Genomic DNA, 17,982 nt, shown 5'->3' on the forward strand with positions numbered 1-17,982 from the left:
GTAACATAACACTAATCTTAACACAATGTAAGATCATAAACTCCCTACGAAGAGAACAAAATACTTGCATTTGTATTACAAGCTCAAAAAGACTTTTTTTCTGAGTGAATTTGAAAATTTATGATTTATAGCAAAAGTCTGGATATTTGTAAATTAAGAATTGTATTTGCCTGTCACATTTCAAGTTTTTCAGTCACACAGTAAAACACAACACTAAACTAGAACGCAGCAATAGTAATTGTTATGACTGATACATAAAATATTTCTAACACCACAACAGAGAGAAAATACAGAAAATGCTTCCAAATGCTGTATACACTTATAATATTCTCAAGATTTGGGAAAAAAATGGTAGCAAAGGAAAACATGAATAAAGATACAAAAATTAATTTCTAGACTAGCATCTAATCTCAACAATAAACCAGGATGTTGCTTGTTTTCCTCAATACACACACAACCTAATCTCATAATGGTTCTACAAATTATTACTTCTAATGCTCATTTCAGAAATTTGAAGAAAGCATTGTTACTTCATTTACTTTAAAAGAGAGGCCAATCTTGCTATTTTCCATCTGTTAACATTTTTTCCTATGTTAATTGTCTCAACTATTTATGTTCATTTTTATTTTAATCTGTAAATAGATTAATTAATAGAAGCAATTTTCACCCCAAATTAAGTATTCTTCCTTGCTAGCTTTGTTTCCCACTTAGGTATTCTTTAAAAAATGCTTTTTCTTATTTTCTTTTTTTCCCTCCACTACTTCACAATTATATTATTAATCTCAATCTTTATTTTCCTTTTTTTAAAAAGGTTTATAGCTCTAAAAACTTAGAAAAGATTGTGTTAAAACACTAAAAATTGTATATACATGAAGACTGCAGAAACTAACACCGAAAGTCAAGAACACAAGAGAATATGAAGTTCAGTAGAGCTTTAAAATATTTACATCTGCTTACAAAGTAAAAAGACCCTTAGAAACATATATTTTGAAACGTTGAGCAATCCCATTATATGTTAAGTATCATAACACTTATAAACAATTCTGCCTACATTAATTATCCATGTAGTTTCTTTCTAATATGCATATTTCATTAATACTTACATTGCCATTGACTATGACTGCATTTAGCACACCAACTGGAAACTTACACCCTGAATCCCAGGTGAGCTCCCAGAGCTCCATGACGTTCAGAGGAAACAAGGCAAATGCTTTGCCCCTACCGGGAATAATACACTCCCTGCTCTACAATATACTCCCAGCTCCTTTAGCAGGAGTCAGGGAAGGAAAAGTCCTTCTCTATATCTTCCTTTGAGTACTTACTCCCTCAAATTTGAATCCCAGCCTGTTAGGGAGAAACATCCTTTTCACACATTAGCATATGGCAACACAAAGCAGTAGTACTCAGGCACAGTCTGTTTCCAGAGTTGTAAAAAACTCTTCAGACAAAAAACTTGGGAATAAACAGTGGGATTCTTCATCCCATGCTCAGGCAAGCAGCCACATCCCATTCAAGAGGACTGTTTGTATGAGTACACACTGCTTAGCAGGAACATAAATTGAAGACTTGGGCACAAAATAATTCAGTATATCTACAGAATAGTATTATAAACTGGATTATTACAGAAAAGCAATTAATACTACAAATACTAGAAGTCTGCAAAGACTTTACCTGAGGGTATGAACTCCCTCTCTGCCCAGCATTTTAGCTGTATTCAAGACAACACTCTAAGTGCCCACTTTTATCCCAGAAGGTAAGTTGTAGTTCTAAAGGTATAAACACCTCCACATGCTTGAATGAAAACACTTTTACAGCTCTCGAAACCTGATAACAACCTCCTCCCACACCAGAGTCCAACTTCTAGGGGTCTGTTCCAAGTCCAGTTTTTGTTGCACACCTACCACGATTTTATTGCTGCAATAAAGTGGGGGAAACAGAGGGAGAGACAGTGACCAAACGAAGGATGTCCAGTGTGTAGGGATGTTGATCACGCCTCACGTACTCAATACTTACCACTGCATACAAGTTTTAAATACACAACATTATGAATGCCCATAAAGTCCTTCAAGATAGTGCTGGTATTATATTATCAGAAAGATATTCCAACCAGCATACTTTAAATTAATCTCACAATCTCTGGATGATTTACAGTCCACAAAAATTTATAGCTTACCACAGCCTTCCTCCCCCTCCTCGTCCATGAAGGCCTCATGAGTCATTTCACAGAGGAAAGATGACTGGGGGCACTGTTTTATAGGTGTATATTTTAAACAAATAGAAAACCTAAGCGTGTAGCACAAAGCTCAGGTGGTGTGCTGGACCAGGATTCAAGAGATAGACATTTTTGTCTTTGCCCGAGAGGCCCTGAGGAAACCCCCAGGCCTCCCCCTCCCGGGGGGCTGCTGTGAGAGGGAGAGAGGGGACCGTCCTCAGCCTCACTAGGGCTACACTAATTAATTCTGACATGACTAATTAATTAATTCTCACAGAACTCCCTCTTAATCGCTGGGAGGAAGAGTTTACCTCCGACTCCGCTGGGCACCCGCAGCAGAGCTACCTCCTGAAAAGGCCTCCCCAGGGCCCGGGCTGCGCTTCGTTACCGGGGTGTCCCGAGGGGCCACGGCCACGGGAGCCCCCCAGGCCGTGGGGGAGAGAGGCCCGGCAGGGGCTCCCGGAGCGGGAGGCGGGAAGGAGGAGGCGGAGGCAACTCAGGTAGAGGCGGTGCGGGCCGCCCGCCCTCCCCGCCGAGGCGAGGCGAGGTGAAGTGAAGCCATCCCCGCCCGCCCAGCCAGTCCTGCCGCGTCAGGCAGCCGCGGCCCTGCCCGGCTGGTTCCACAAGTTTTTGACAGTTTCTTAGCGGCGGAGGGAGAAGCGCAGTCTGCTGTGGCGGCGCTAGGCTGGGGCCGAGGCGCTCTCCGGAGGACGAAGCTCTTCCCACCGGCCGTCTCCCCGCCGGCACCATGTCTCGGGACCCCGAGGAGGTGAACAAGCTGACGGAGAGCACTTACAGAGTGAGTACGGGCCGGGAAGGGGGCTGCGGGCTGCCCGCCGCCTCGCCTCGCCTGAGAAGACGGCGGCCACCTTTGCCCCCGCTGGCTGGCACCGGAGGCGGCTGAGGCGGGGGCCGCCGGCCGCCTCTCCACAGGCGAGGGCCGGCGGGAGGGCTCAGGGCAGCCTGGGCTCCTCATGAGGAAAGGGAGCAAACTTTTTTTTTTTTCCTCTTTCCTTTTTTTTTTTTTGTTTTGTTTTCCCTTTTTCCCTCCCTTGTGAGTAATCTCGCCCATCCCAGTGTACTCGCCTGTAAAGAGCCCGAAAGGGCGGTTCGCGCCCCGGCTGCCTCCTTCCCGCCACCGCGGCCCCCTCCGCAGGGGCTGGGCCGCCCCGCAGCTGGGAGCGACAGCTCCGGGACAGGGCCGGCGTTACGGCCGGCTTCTCCCTCTCCAGCAGGCTCGGCGCTCCAGCGAGCCGTAATTCCCTCCGTGTGGTTTGGCGATAAGGTGGTTTGGAGATCTTGGTGCTTGTGGTTTTCTGCTTGAACCGTTTCTTCATACGGGCCAGAGCTAAAAATGGCTTAACGCTGAACTGAGTTGCTTGCCTGCCTTTCGAGCTGCCGATCAGATTTGTGATGGTACAGCCTAGCAGTATCCCAAAGCAGCGGCTGGTGAGGGTAGTCCAGTTTGTGTCGGTAGACTTTTAAACTTTCCAAAATGCCTCGTTATTTGTAGAATTAAAAATACTTAGCATATGGGCACTAGACGCTTGTTTTTAACTTTTTTTTTTCTCTCTAAAACTCAGCCCTTCCAAAGCACACAGATTCTAACTGGGCAGAATTCCTTTAAGAATCATACTTCTGGTTGAGTAGGGATGGCAGTGTTGGACCCGTAATCTTCAGTCTGTACCGTGTGTTGTACCAGAGGAAGCACTTAAATTTGCAAATGCGTTTAATCATGCAAATGGACTTAGAGTTGCAGTGCATTTGCAGCTTTGAGCCCAAAGGAAATCTTTCTGGGGGATGGTTCCATTTTAGTATTTACTAAATCTTACTGATTTACTATCAAATGTTTTCATATTTCTGAAGATGTTGTTTAAAGGTCTCTAAAAACATTTACTGGAGTATTTTGCTGTTAGTTTTGTTGTTCTCCAACACACTTAACTATACTTCTTCAAGTAGTCCAGGGGTGTCATGTTGTATATGCTGTTTACTTTTTTTCAACTTGATATCTAAGTTAATGCAAAACTAGTGAAAAAATGGGATGACTTGGCTATAAGTTTTGTCCTCTAGAATCGGTGCAGGTCATCTTAAACGGTCCGGTGCTTTTTGATATCAGTTACGCTCATGGCAAGGCCATAAGCAAACAAACTCTTTTTTCTCAGAAGAGCAGCCTGTAAATACAGGCTCACAGAACAGAAACCTGGGAAGTTGACTGTTCGGGGCTGTGCCAACAAAGGAATGTCCTACCTTGTCTATTGACTTCCAGAATGTAAATAAAACAATTTTACAGAGGAGAGGGAAGAAAACCTCTTGTGTATTTTAATTGATATAATATAAAATAGGCTTTAAAGGAATGACAGACCTCTAAATAAACAAAACCTTCCATGTTATTCAGTACTTATTTACTGGGAAAGTTTACTGCTTCGTTTTTTAACATAAATCAAGGGGATACGTAAGGGTGGAACAACCAGCAAAAACACAGTAATACAAACTTAATGTTGACAGCGATGAAATGTCTTCTAGGTGGGTATTTTTGAGAGGTCTGTTATGTTGCATCACATAGCTAGTACTCACAGGCCTGGAAACCCTCTTGCCCTGCCCTCATTAAAAATTGAAACTTTATCCAGATAAGGTATAAAGGCTGCTTCAGATAGAGAATGGATTCTGGGTCTGCTTTAAAGTAGTTATTTCTATAGCAAAGTTCAAATCTTGAAAATAGTTCTTAAGGGCAGAGAGCAGTAGCCTGTGTATTCAGCACTTACTGTGACTGTAGTCACAGGTCTTTCATTTTAAACAAATGAACACCTCTTTGTGCTGTGCTCCATTCTGCACGGTGAGCACGCTCTCCTTTGTTTAATAAAGCTCATGTAACTTCTGCTCCTGCTGTCTGCCGTCCTAGCGATACAGCTCTTAAAACACCATGTTGGTAGTGGTAAAACTGGGAGCAGTGTTTGTGTTTCTCCTACCAGTAAGGAGAAAGGCTTGGTCTGGGGAAACCAATTCAGTGTAGTCTAGTGATAGCATCTGTGTGCTACAGGACCAAATGCAGGCTTTTGACTTCTCAAAAAAAAAATCAAAAAAAAACCCAAAAAACAAACAAACAAAAAACCAACCCCACCCAAAAAACCCAGAAACAAACCAAAAATCACCAAACTTTTGTGTGACCTGGAAAAAGAATAGAAAATTAAATGCATTGCTAGTCTGTTTTCTTTTCTTTTTTTTTTTAAATTTTCTTACAGAGCTAATCCATTGGATTTATTAAATACATAGTGACCTCTGTTACACAAGCTTCAAAACATACTTACAGAAGTCATCAGGTGGCTAAGTAATGCCCTTGTAATTTTATCTTATTCATCCTTTTTGTTGGCAACAACATCAGAAAGTGAATACCTCAACATTTTTTTTTACCTAACCTGACTAAATAACAACTTAATCCACAAATACGTGCATGTTGTGCACACACAAAAATCAAGGCTGACATTTTACTCTTTACGTAATACCTGAAGAATCACTTTAATGCATGATAGGAATGGCACGTGCAAAATGAAGCCTAAGGGTGTGGGAGCCTATGACTAAAGAGGGCCACAGCCTTCCTTTTGCCAAGGAGCTGCCGAGAGGTTCGCTGGTATGACATTGCCCTGCCCTTGTAACTCACTGCAGTGATGTGGCATGCCGTGAGGGGACACTGCATGACCCCCTACTCACACACAGACTGTCAATCAGTTACTCCTGGAAAGTTGCTACGTGGTGGTGTGTCACAGCTCGTACAGTTTCATTTTATCTGCTGTATATGGGGGAAAACTATTTGGCATCCAACTATGATACACGCAGTGCAGGGGAAAGGGGACAAAACAGGAAAGTACTGAGTTACAGAGCTGTCATTCTCCCTGTATAGTCTAAGGGCTGGGCAGGCAGCTTGCGTATTGCTCCTGTGGTTTGAGGTTTCCGGAGCTCTTGATAATAGCGAGATAGCTGTAATTCATTAATGCTGGTAATCTTGGATTTTAAAGATATATTTCTCTGTACTAAAATAAATCTTACCAGAAATTTTGATTATAATCCAAAGTGTAATTAAAAAACAAAAGCAACAAACCAAAAATACCCTCGACTTTGTTTATTCAGTGGAGTGTTGTGTTCTCTACAGGGGCATGTAGAGTTATTTTCGTGGGCTATATTGTTTTAAGATGGAAATATATCTGATAAATTCAGTTTAAAGCCCTAAATTCCATATTTCCATACTTTAAAAAGCCTCACAGTTAGATTAAACTCCCAGATTTATATACCAAAGATAAAATTCACCTGTGGTCCTAGCACTTGCTGTTGTTTTGCATCACTGAAATATAAACTTAATTCAGGGGAAGAAGTGCCTTCAGGAGTTTGTGTGTGTATAAAGTCCAGTTCTATCATAGTGCAAATTATCTCTTTTGACCTTACTTAGGGTTATGCCTACTTAGGGTCTATCTTGGGTCATGTGTTCATAACCTAAAAAGTTTGTATTTGAAACACACTGATGGATGATGTATTAATGCTTCTCTTAAATAAGAAATGCTCCCTCAAGCTGACTAATAATTAGTCATAAGAATTAGTCTTTTTGAATAAACACTGGCATCCTGATTTATTTTTTTCATTCTGTGAAACCTGTTTTAAAACAATATTAAGCTAACTAACAACTGAGATAGCTTAACGTGAGATGTGCTGAGGGCTTAATCATGCCTTTCTGAAAACTACTGTGGATTTGAAAAGCTAAAGGAGGAGAGGAAATGCAATAATGTGCAAAATGCTTCAAGTATGGTAGAGCACAGTATGATTTACTTTCTCTTCAGCTTTTTTAATCTTTTCAAGTGGTTTCTCAGACATAGTGTAGCAACACTGAAGACTTTTTCCAAAAACTCAATTTTACTGTTTTCCAAATTGAGGAATAAAAATTTAAGCTAAATTATTAGTAGCTACACAAAGATTGGCTATAGTGATGGTAACATGAGTAATGTTAGACATGAAGATCTACTTTTCTGTGCTAGTTCTAGAATTTCGGATTTCTCCCCACATACACTGTTATCCACTCTTGCAGAAGTGCCTGCAGGATGTGAACTTGAAACTACAGGGAGTCTATGCATTGTTTCGTTGTATTCATACCTGCTGAGCTATTGTTCTGCGAGGTGTGTCTTTAAGTAAAAAGCAAAGCTGAGCATTTACAGGAAGGCACTTCTACAATAGCTGTCATTTGTTTTGAAGATTAACGTTGTTTATGTGAGTATCAGGAACTGCGGAAGATATAATACCTATACACAACCAGTGGAAATACGAGGCTTGTTCCTCTTCAGTCAGCTCCCTGCTGCCAGGCTGGTTAACTCATACTGGTTTTATGTGGTAAAAGGCACATAGCAACAGTTACACTGGATTATAGGAGGATTTAATGGCTTGAATCACCGCGACGGGTTTGTCTTATGCTTTTTCTTGGAAGGTCACTTTTGCCAATTCTAAAATTCCCTGCATAAAAAGGTATTTATCGTTGCCTGGCTTTCCCTTCATTTTCATTCATCCTAAATAATAGAAAGCTGTAGGATCTGATCATGTACCTCCTCTTCTCTTCCAGCTAATTATTCTGTTCATGAGAGGTAGTGTGTCACTAGAATATAGGACACTAGACAGACAATTAGGAGGCCTAGTTTGTGTTCCTCACTGTACGGGCAAATGATGTGTTGTGGACTACTTTGTCTCTCTCAGCTTTTTTCTGACTTTGTTATGTCTATTTGGATTAAGACAAAAGCCTTATTCCCATGACTTTGTACAGCATGGCAGATAACAAGATTAGTGATATTTTCTGAGACTTCTGACAATTCTAAATTAGTGGTTCTCTTGATGAGAAATTCTTATTTTTTCCTCTGTCTCTGCTTTTTTAGAAGTTTTTAGATCTGGCTTTCATATATAAGTTGTAATTTTTGCACTGGTGTTCAGTCCCACTAATTTTCATGACTTTTTCTTTAGACTGCAAATAAGGGAAGCTATAAAACTATAAGACATCATCTGAAAATAAATAGCTGTACGAATTGATTTCTGAGTGGGTTTCCCCCCCCTGTAACTTCTGAAGTTGAACAAAATATTACAGTCACTTTAACATTTTAGCTGATCTGAAATGTCTTGGCAATATCAAATTTACCTCTGATCCTGAAGAGGGAGTTGCTAGTGACAGTTTCCCTTTTTGAAAAAGCACTCTATGTATTTCTTCCTGGACAGTACTTCAAAGACGGCAACAGTGGTTAACTGTATAAAAAGAGAACTGTACATACAGCCAGGTTTTTGAGAATCTAGTCTTCAGGAGAAAGAAAAATATACATATGCTCCTTTCTAATGCTGGAGAGACGAAAATTATCTAAGAATTATTTCATTAGATCATCTTGGCGGGCGGAAGCTAAGTCTTTTTATCAAACACAAACCCTTAGTAGGAAAGTAAATGAGCCTTGCAGAGTGCGGTGAGGATCGGCTAACCGTACGTACCTTGTGTTAAACCAAGCAAATTCTAAAGGGGAATTTCCATTGCAAAGGTTTTTGCCGCTTCTTGGGCGTTCACATCTAGAGACTGGTGCAGACGCTTCTGCTAACAATCAGCCACTGTGGCAGTGCAAAGACTGAAAATCTTCCAGAGACTGCTTGGTCTAATGGAGAAAAGATCCATTAGTTGTGTGCCTTCCAGCTACTGAAGGCGCTGAGCTATAAATTGTTTCTTCATCTTTCCCAGCAGCTTTACCTATATGTTGAGCAGATGTGATGTACTGGAGCTCTCCCTCAGAGCTCTCCGTTTCAGTGACCTGTGGTGTCTCCACAGAATGGTCTATATGTGCTCTGCATGAATACCAGATACATAGCAAGCCTGATAATGAAAATAAAAAGCTATGGGGTCAGGCTTCAGAGAGGGGAGCTGTTGAGGGCTGTTTTTTTTTCCCATATCCTCCTAAATGAAAACAACTAATGACACAGGTGCAATCACTGTTTTCTGTTTGAAATCTGAATTACAAGACGTCAAGAGAACTGGAATCTTAACCCTCGAATCCTTAAGATGGTCATTCCAAAAATTAGCATTTCAAGACCAATAATTGTCATGTTACCATTAGAATTTTTGGGTAGATGGTAGTAAGGATTTTACTCTATAAGTTATTGTTGAGAGGAGCGGGGTAAGCAAGGACACGATCTGTCTTTCAAGAAAATTATTTTCAGTATAGGGCAGTAATTCAAGGTGGCTTTGGGATTCTTACCTGCCATGCATACACACGGATTCTACATCATGTACACCTTTCTTCTCCCCCATATCCTTGGAACACAAGACTTTAACTCCTAATACAATCCTCTAATTCACACTTTTTTTCTTTTCTTTTTTTTTTTTTTTTTTTTTTATGATTCACTAACTCCATATATGCCAACAGATATCCTCTTTAGTATGCTGCTGGGAAGAAATGGCAAAAAGTTGGAATAGCAAGAGAAAACTTACCCTTTGGAACAAAAGCCTCACGATGGCACTGCCTCAGCTCCAGGGAGGGCAGCAGAGGCACAGCAGCAACATTTACAGTAGTAAATTAAAGAGCTGGAGTGGGAGGAGGGATGTTCCCAGGCACTAGAGCTTGAAAATCCATACTGTGAAGTTGTTAGAGTAGCCCTTGGCATTGTTGGCCCAACCTGAAACACAGTTTCCTAAATGCTTTCTGGATGTGGCTGGTGAGTTAACACAAATGAAGGACCCGGGGACAATAGATAGTTTGCTTGCAGTGATCGTGCTTGGCTGCGTAAGAGTCTAATGGTATAGACCGGAAAACAATTCCAGTTGCATTTAATCTGTACAAATAAAGGCAGTGGGGCCAGGTATTGTTGTTCTGTGTCTGCTTTTGATATCGTATATACTCTACCAGTATAAGAACTTGAGACTTTTATATCTATTTTTTAAAATATCTTTTCCTTAAGATGACTGTTAAAAGTATTATTGGTGAAATCTGGAGTTAATTATTTTCTTCACTTTTTAAATTTACTGGAGTTCAGGTATAGCACTATAGCTGAAAAATAATAATAAAGTTCTGTCTGAATGACCTTGCCTGAAAATAAGACAGATGTGACGGTATTCCTGTTCTTTCTGGGTCCATGTATGTACTAAATATAAATATTTTCATTCTGTTAGTGGTATAACAGACAAAAGCTTGATACTATTTCACTTGTCTTGTATTTCTTGTAAGCAGAAAGTGTCTGTTTTGAATTCCTTGAACTTGAAAGTTCTGCTGTGTGAATAATATCTAGAAAGATGTGAGCTGTGTCATTAAAATGTTGTCATAAAAAAAGTAAGAATAACAGAATGATATCTTCAGGTGTCTCATGATCTTTCTTTTGTGATGATAAAATTTTACAGAGTAATGTCACAGCTATAGTTTTGTTAGGAAGATCCTGGGAAAAGAAGGTCTAGAACCTGCAAAAACTTTTAAGGTTCTCCTCTATGGAAATATAAGGCTTGTATTAAATTTATTTTTAAAAGAAAAAGAAAATACTCATTACAAAAATGTTATCGAGCCTTAGCAGCTGATGTTATATGAAATTGTATTTTGTATGGAAGAGAGAAAAGAAAGGATTAAAACATCGGGGTTACTTGACTGTTAAATGACCAGGCACATATGGTAAAATCTAGAATACTTGCTCAGAGGTAGCTGTTTACGTACATGTGAAGTGGTTTTTGTTAAACAAACATGCTGTGTCTTTAATTCAGATAGCAATTCTACCTGAAGAAATAAGTAAAGCTCAGAGGGCTTTCAAACTTATTTAGCATTGTTCAAAAGCTAATTGCAACATCTGATATTTTGGAATACTGCTATTTTTGCTTCATGTGTTCCAGACATCTTAAAGGGCATGATTCTGAGGAAAGAATAACTATTGCATTTAATCAGCATGTCAGCTGCTTCTGGTTTTGCCTTTTTTTTTTTTTTTTTTTTTTTTTTTTTTTTTTCCTTTCCCCTCTAGTGCTCATAACAAGATAAAAGTAATTTCTGAACATTGATCTGGAGGGGAGGAAGGAAAGTTATTGTCTTTGACCAGAAAGAGGGAAAATTAAGCTTTCCTATGAGTAGGGACAAGTCAAAATTTGTGGAGGTTTTCATTTCTGGAGTGGACAAAATGTGCTTTGCTTCTCTTCTTCACCCCCTAACTTTGAGAAAATTCAAATTTGCATTTGTACATCATGGCTTAATTTATTTTCTACTCTTTGCAAAGACTTGAAACTTTTCTAGTTAATGGTGTAGCTATTTTCTTGCACTATGAAGCTGCCAGTCACAATTTCTACCACTTCATCGGTTTATAGAATTTGGTAGCTATGAGAACAGTCGTGTGGAGCTGCTGGATTTCAGATTCTGGTTGATTCTGCCAATAATTGTGTTTAACAGCCCAAGCAGCTGTAGTGGTTTTTGGTTTTTTTTTGTTTTGTTTTTTTTTTTGTTTTTGTTTTTTGTTTTTTCTCTCCTGTTTAAATAAGGTCTTAATTTTCACTTTCTTTCTGAAAGAACTACAGCTTCTCACAATAAAATGCAGCATTTTCAAACTTAAAAAACCCCCAAAACAACAAACCACCCTAACTATGAGTAAAGTGCTTAGTTGTCCCCTGATCAGTTATCTGGTGAATTTCTTTTCTCTTTTTCCTTTTCCCAGCATTATTTTTTTTTTCCTTCTTTTTTTTTTTTCTTTTTTTTTCAGGGCAGAGGAGGAGAATTCAAATCTTGAACCATTGTCAGAAAGTTCATGTTATTGTCTGACTTCATAAAACAATTAGTGGATAAAAATTTTTCTCTTATTTCATCATCAGCTACCGTAACAGAAGGATCTGTGCAAACTTTCATTACATACTTGCCACCTTCTTATATTCTAAATAGCCAGATTCTTTTTTTCCCCTCTATTGAAATACTTTACCTTTTTTTCCTCTTTGTTGCTCAGCTTCTGTCCCTTGCATCCTTTGCTTTCCTCTCCCTCCCAAGTCTTCTATTTTTCATCCATCCACAGAGTTTTCAGATGTATGCTGTACATAGGAAACATAAAACTAGACCGAGTGATGCTGAGATATTTTCATCCACTGTTGAATTGCCTTGGTTATAACATAAATTTTATTTTCTGTTCACTAGAATGTTATGGAACAGTTCAATCCAGGACTGAGGAATTTAATAAATCTGGGGAAGAATTATGAAAAAGCCGTTAATGGTAAGTCTTCTAGGTGCTAACTTTAGAAAGAATGTTTAATTTTCACTTAAATATGTATATTGGATATAAGGGTTGTGTATAAGCTTAATTTCCAAGTTGAACTTCGGATATGTTTAATTAGGAAAAAAAAAAAACTCAAACAAAAAAGTGCCAACACCCAAACATACGTACTTTCTCCCTTTTTGTTGTTTTTTTTTTTTTTTTTTTCTTTCAACTGTCCTGCAGAAGTTGCGTCCCGAACACTTGGGCACAGAGCTACTGCACAATAAACTGCACATAAAGTGTAAATAACTTGCATTATAATAACAATATAAATGAAGAAAACAGTTATGTAAATTAGCTGTTCTATTTTTCCCCTGGAAATATCTTCCAAAGATGTTGCACATTTTTAGATCTGTTTCTGCTCACCTATACACATCACTGTCTAAATAACCCTGTGAACAGAACAACTTGAATAAGAGTTGCAGCAGTGGATTAATTTTTTTTTGTTGTCCATACTAAACCAGATGGTATATTTTTAGGGGAGTCAAAATCGGAATGAACATATTTGAATTTAAGGACCTAGTCTCTTGAACTTTTTATAATGTGGTTGCTTGCTTCCATTATTGACTTCCCAGAAGCTATCTAAGAATGAGTTTCCAAGGCTGGGCTCTAGATTCCCAAAGCTTATGTCGTAGGACTTGTTAGAGCTTGCTCCGTTTCACCTATGCAGACCTGTTGAGCTGCTTGATACCATATTACACCAATGTAAAATCTCTCTAACTTTGCCTCATTCCAGGCTGTGGCATATCTTTCCCCTATGTGTAATCTAGTCCTCTGAGAAATGTGATACTGCAGAAGCAGTGCATAGCCAAGTAGACACTGAAATCTCTCTTCATGCAAATTTTAGACCAGGCTTGAGAAAAAGATAAAACTAAAGCCTGTTGGAGATGAAAATATGGAAATATTTACTTACTTGCAGTAATGGCTAACCTGACTCTAGTTACCTAATACCTAACTTGAGGGATTATAGGTAGTACCAGAAGTAATAACAAGTGTTTTCATGTTTGGCTGAAAGATTCTTATACCAGTTTCTGAGGGTTCTGCTTTTCACGTACTTTACTGTTGATATGTTACATTGTGCCTCTTCTCATTCAGTTTGTGATCAGTAATTCATAATATAGCTGTGCACAGCAACACTGGAGAGGCTGATGGGTATTGTGTTCTAGAAAGTTTCCCTTTTAAGACTGCCTGACAAAGCTATCTAGCATGAATACTTAATTTCAAATGAATAAATGTTTACAAAGTTGCAACAACTGTTGAGAAACTACATTAAAGTAATCTTTGGGCTCTCATAAATTGTTAATCTTTTCTCCCTAAATTCTGAGTAGTATAAATAGATTCGTAATACGGAGTAAATACAATGTTGCTAAAGAAATACTTTGCAGCTTTCCAAACAAGTCAGAGTAGGCTGACAAAGAATATAAAACTCACATTATAAACCTAGCAGAAGTTCTTGTATTTTTATACTTTTTGAGGATAAAAGGTCAAAATTGCTTTCCTACAGAAGTAGTTTACTAGCCATAGTGTTGGTGAAGAGACTGTACAAGTGGAGTTCTTGATTTAGCTTGATTAGCACAGAAGAAATCACACACTCTCTTCCTTTTTTTAGTGCCTATTAGGATAAAAGATTGACTTGGGGCTATCTTGAGAAAAGATGAGAAAAGGAAGACTTGGAATAGCATAAAATCTTCATATACAGGTGGCATACTGCTCCATCGGTAGCATCAGTATAATTCCTCTCTTCAGAAAATTTGAGTATAGAGCATCTCTGAGACACAGCTTAGACAGAAAGTACTCTTGTCTAATGCAGCAGAGCCTCGAAAAGAATCTTTGTTTCATTTGGAAGAGTTTCAGGCTTCTCAGTGAACATACTGTTATGTAACCAAAGATTTGGACCTGTTGGAGCGAGGCCACAAAGATGATCAGAGGGCTGGAGCACCTCTCCTATGAGGGCAGGCTGAGAGAGTTGGGGCTGTTCAGCCTGGAGAAGAGGAGGCTCCGGGGAGACCTGATAGCAGTCTTCCAGTGCCTAAAGGGGGCTTATAAGAAAGATGGGGAGAAGCTTCATCAGGGCCTGTTGTGACAGAATGAGGGGTAATGGAAGGAGGTAGATTCAGACTTGATATAAGGAAAATAATTTTTTTACAATATGAGTGGTAGAACACTGGAACAGGTTGCCCAGAGAGGTGGTGGATGCCTCATCCCTGGAAACATTCAAGGTCGGGTTGGATGAGGCTCTGAGCAACCTGATCTGGTTGGAGATGTTGAAGATTGCAGGGAGACTGAACTAGATGACTATTAAAGGTCCCTTCCAACCCAAACTGTTCTATGATTCTATGTCACCTTTGCTAGTAAAAAGTACAGAATACAGATGTAAAATACCGTAATTGGCAATTGCCAATTATATTCCTCTCAGAAAAAAAAGTATCCTAAAGTCAACAGGGACAGCGTGCTTGGCTTCCACTTTACATTAAAAATGTACTACTACAAAAAAAAATTACAAGGACTTACTTAAATAAGTATTTTTCCCTGCCAATTTGTCCTTGTTATTTCTTTTCTTTGTGGTCAGATCAGTTCTAGATACTGTGAAGATGCAAGGCAACTGTTGCATGGTGTAGATCTACTGCATATATAATCTGTTTCTCACTGTTCCTCCCTGCAGTTTGAATCTTGATGTTTCTGTGTTCATTCGAGCAAAACTGGCCTTGCTGTTTAAATCAGCTATAACCAGGAAATTATTAACTGAGAATAACCGAAAGCTCAGCGATAGATATTAAGAGTGTATTGGTTCCTGTAAAACTGGAATTGAACTATAAACAATAAAAGGGGGGGAACTGTCCTGGGGAAAAAATAATGTGAGCATCCAAGTGTTAACTAGGGTCTATCATTTGGTCAGGAATGTTAAAACTTCAGGTTTCTTAAACTATATATGCACCTGTTGCCTGAGGTTTTTATTGCTTAAAGTACTTGGAATATAGATTTCTCTGCCATCTGGATTTCAGAGATGAAGATAAAAGTAGGCATTTTCCTGGAGTGTCAAAATAACTCTGTGCAGAAATTGTATGTATCAATGGTAATTTTCCATGTCTGACCAAGAAACCAGAGATCTTCCAACATTTAAGCTAAGTTGCTGAATAATCTCAGGAACACTGATGGTATGTTGAAAATTAAGAAAAGAATGCCAAATGGGTTACTTCCATAACCTGAACATCATCTTGCAGAGACTTAATTTTTGAAGTTTTAGCATTGGAGACCTAAAAGTTCCTTAAAGTGGAAACACTGATGTTTATATGTAGGATACTCTGATTTCAAGGATTGTTTTGACAGGAAATAATATTTGTCATTGCAGTATGTGATGGCTGTACAATGTTATCCGTAATGGCAATTTTTAAGAGAGGCTGTATCAGATGTGTCAAACCTCTCACATTTCACTTTTCTTTTAAATATGTCACACCTGGTGAACTGTACTTCATCATAGCTGCTTTGAAGCACGTTACTCTTTCAATGGACTTAAACAGTAAATGATTATTTGCTTTTGTAGGGCTCCATGTCTCCTTGTTGCAACTGCAGGCCCACTGTCTCATGGCCAGTAGCCATTTCTCAGATCAGTCATCTGACTGGCCAATACAAGGCAGAGAATTTGGCATTTCTAGTAGGCTTGGGATTGCATTTTACTTTATTCCAACAGTTTTATGTATATCAAGGAGTTTTGTTATATCCTGACCAATGGCTTATGGCTAAACCTACCCACTGGATGCTGATTGCTCCTGGATATGCATGAGAGTTGGAACTAAATAATATGCTGAAACTGATAGAAGGATTTTCTTATTGCTATATACCTGTCTCTTACTATGTACCCAGGATTAAAAAATTTCATAGGATCATAGATTAATGAAAATGAAAAATACTTTGATTTTTTTTTTTTAACAGTTTGTTTTGGTTTTTTTCCTCCTCTCCCCACGCCCCTTTTCCCCCCAAGCTATGGTAGTGGCTGGAAGAGCATATTATGATAGCCTTGCAAAGATTGGGGATATATCAGCTGATTCTCCAGTTTCTAAAGAATTAGGTAAGCGAAATCTCATTTTTAAAAATTACTTAAAAATACAAATTTTATTTTTGTTTTCCTGCTGGTAGTTCATACAACTAATGGGAAATAGAGAAGGATCAGAAAAAGTGTGTTTTGCTCTTAAATAATGCATAGATGGAAGCGAGTGGATTCCTCTAAGGTGTGATATTTCTAAAGACAGTTATAATGTTTTGACAAAATCACTTTTTTTTTAACTTTTGTGAATATATTTCTGCCTATGCATTCAAAAGCATGCATTTTTTTAAGTTCATATAATTCTATAATAAATATGGAAAAATATGTAGCTTAATCTTTAGTACAGAGATGAATGTAGAAATATTTCTGCAACAGAATATTAGTATGAGGAGTCCTAGAGTATGATAGCAGTTCTAAACTAAAACAATCTTCTGGATGAGTTCCATGGTGAAGATTTTAGTTCTATTTCACTATTTTTGATCGAGTATATAACTAAAAGTTCTCAGATGCATTATGTTTATTTTCTATTCAGGCTTTTGAAAGAGAAACTGTAGATTTGAAGATGCAGTACATTTGCATAAATGTAAAATCAATCAAAGTTCTGTACTTTCCTGAAAATAATTTCTGAATTTTTGAAAGATCACCATCAGCAATTCATTTTGTACTCCTTTGGCTAGCATTGAAATGATACTGCTCAGTCTACACAAGTGAAGTTGTCATCAAAGTCTTTGTAATATTTCTGAGAAAAGATTCTAATATCACTACAAAACAAAGAAGTGGGAACTATACTGTAAAGAGGAAACATTTGTTTAAAGCCTTCATTTGCTTTTTGACAAAAATAACTTAAGTGTCTTGTCTCTGAATTTTTGATTATGGGCAATGTAGGACTCTTCCAGCGATGTGACTTGCATCTGCTCCTGGAACTCTCAATAGTATGTTAATTCAGCTGATTAAAAAAGAATGTTTTTAGTAAATGTTTTTTTATTATTATTATTCTGCTGAAGCAGAATTAAGGAGAAAGAGTCTTCTTGATTGGTGGCCACTGGTTTCTATGTACCTGCATACATTATTATGATTTGTTCTGAAACCACTTGTGTGTGAGTGCTAACATTCTGTGTCGAAAGTGGGAGCGGCAGAACAGCAAACAGTGCAAAGCAAACAGCCCGAACGCAGTCGCTTTCTGTATTTGCTTTGCAGGCTGTTTACAGCAAGCAGAGCTGCTGGTTTCAAACGATAGAACAAAACTATGAGAAAGTTAAAAGTAATAAACATGCAGAGTCTTATAAAAATATCAACAAATGCATGGTTAGAGTATTTGCAATCAAGCAGTTGGTCAAATGCATGGAAGTAATGTATTTATTGAACTTCGTGTGACTGTGGGATAGCGTCTGCTTGTTTGAAAATATTATCGTTGGATACTCTCGAGCTGAATTCGGAAAATAACTGGTTTTCCCTATTATTGGGGACAATACAG

At 38.5% G+C, this 17,982-nt stretch overlaps 1 protein-coding gene across 1 annotated transcript in view; it reads left to right on the forward strand.

Annotated features, from left to right (window-relative positions):
* Positions 1–2,752: 2,752 nt before the first annotated feature.
* Positions 2,753–17,982, forward strand: part of BAIAP2L1 (BAR/IMD domain containing adaptor protein 2 like 1) — a 41,979-nt gene continuing 26,749 nt past the window's right edge. Inside the window, exons 1-3 of the mRNA XM_086759654.1 lie at positions 2,753–3,011; positions 12,349–12,424; positions 16,446–16,532. Coding sequence (XP_086615780.1) covers positions 2,961–3,011; positions 12,349–12,424; positions 16,446–16,532 — 214 coding nt within the window. The 5' untranslated portion in view covers positions 2,753–2,960. The remainder of the gene's footprint in view (positions 3,012–12,348; positions 12,425–16,445; positions 16,533–17,982) is intronic.

Source organism: Chlamydotis macqueenii, chromosome 15, assembly GCF_036417535.1.
Source record: "Chlamydotis macqueenii isolate bChlMac1 chromosome 15, bChlMac1.mat, whole genome shotgun sequence".
NCBI classification, from domain to species: Eukaryota; Metazoa; Chordata; class Aves; order Otidiformes; family Otididae; genus Chlamydotis; species Chlamydotis macqueenii.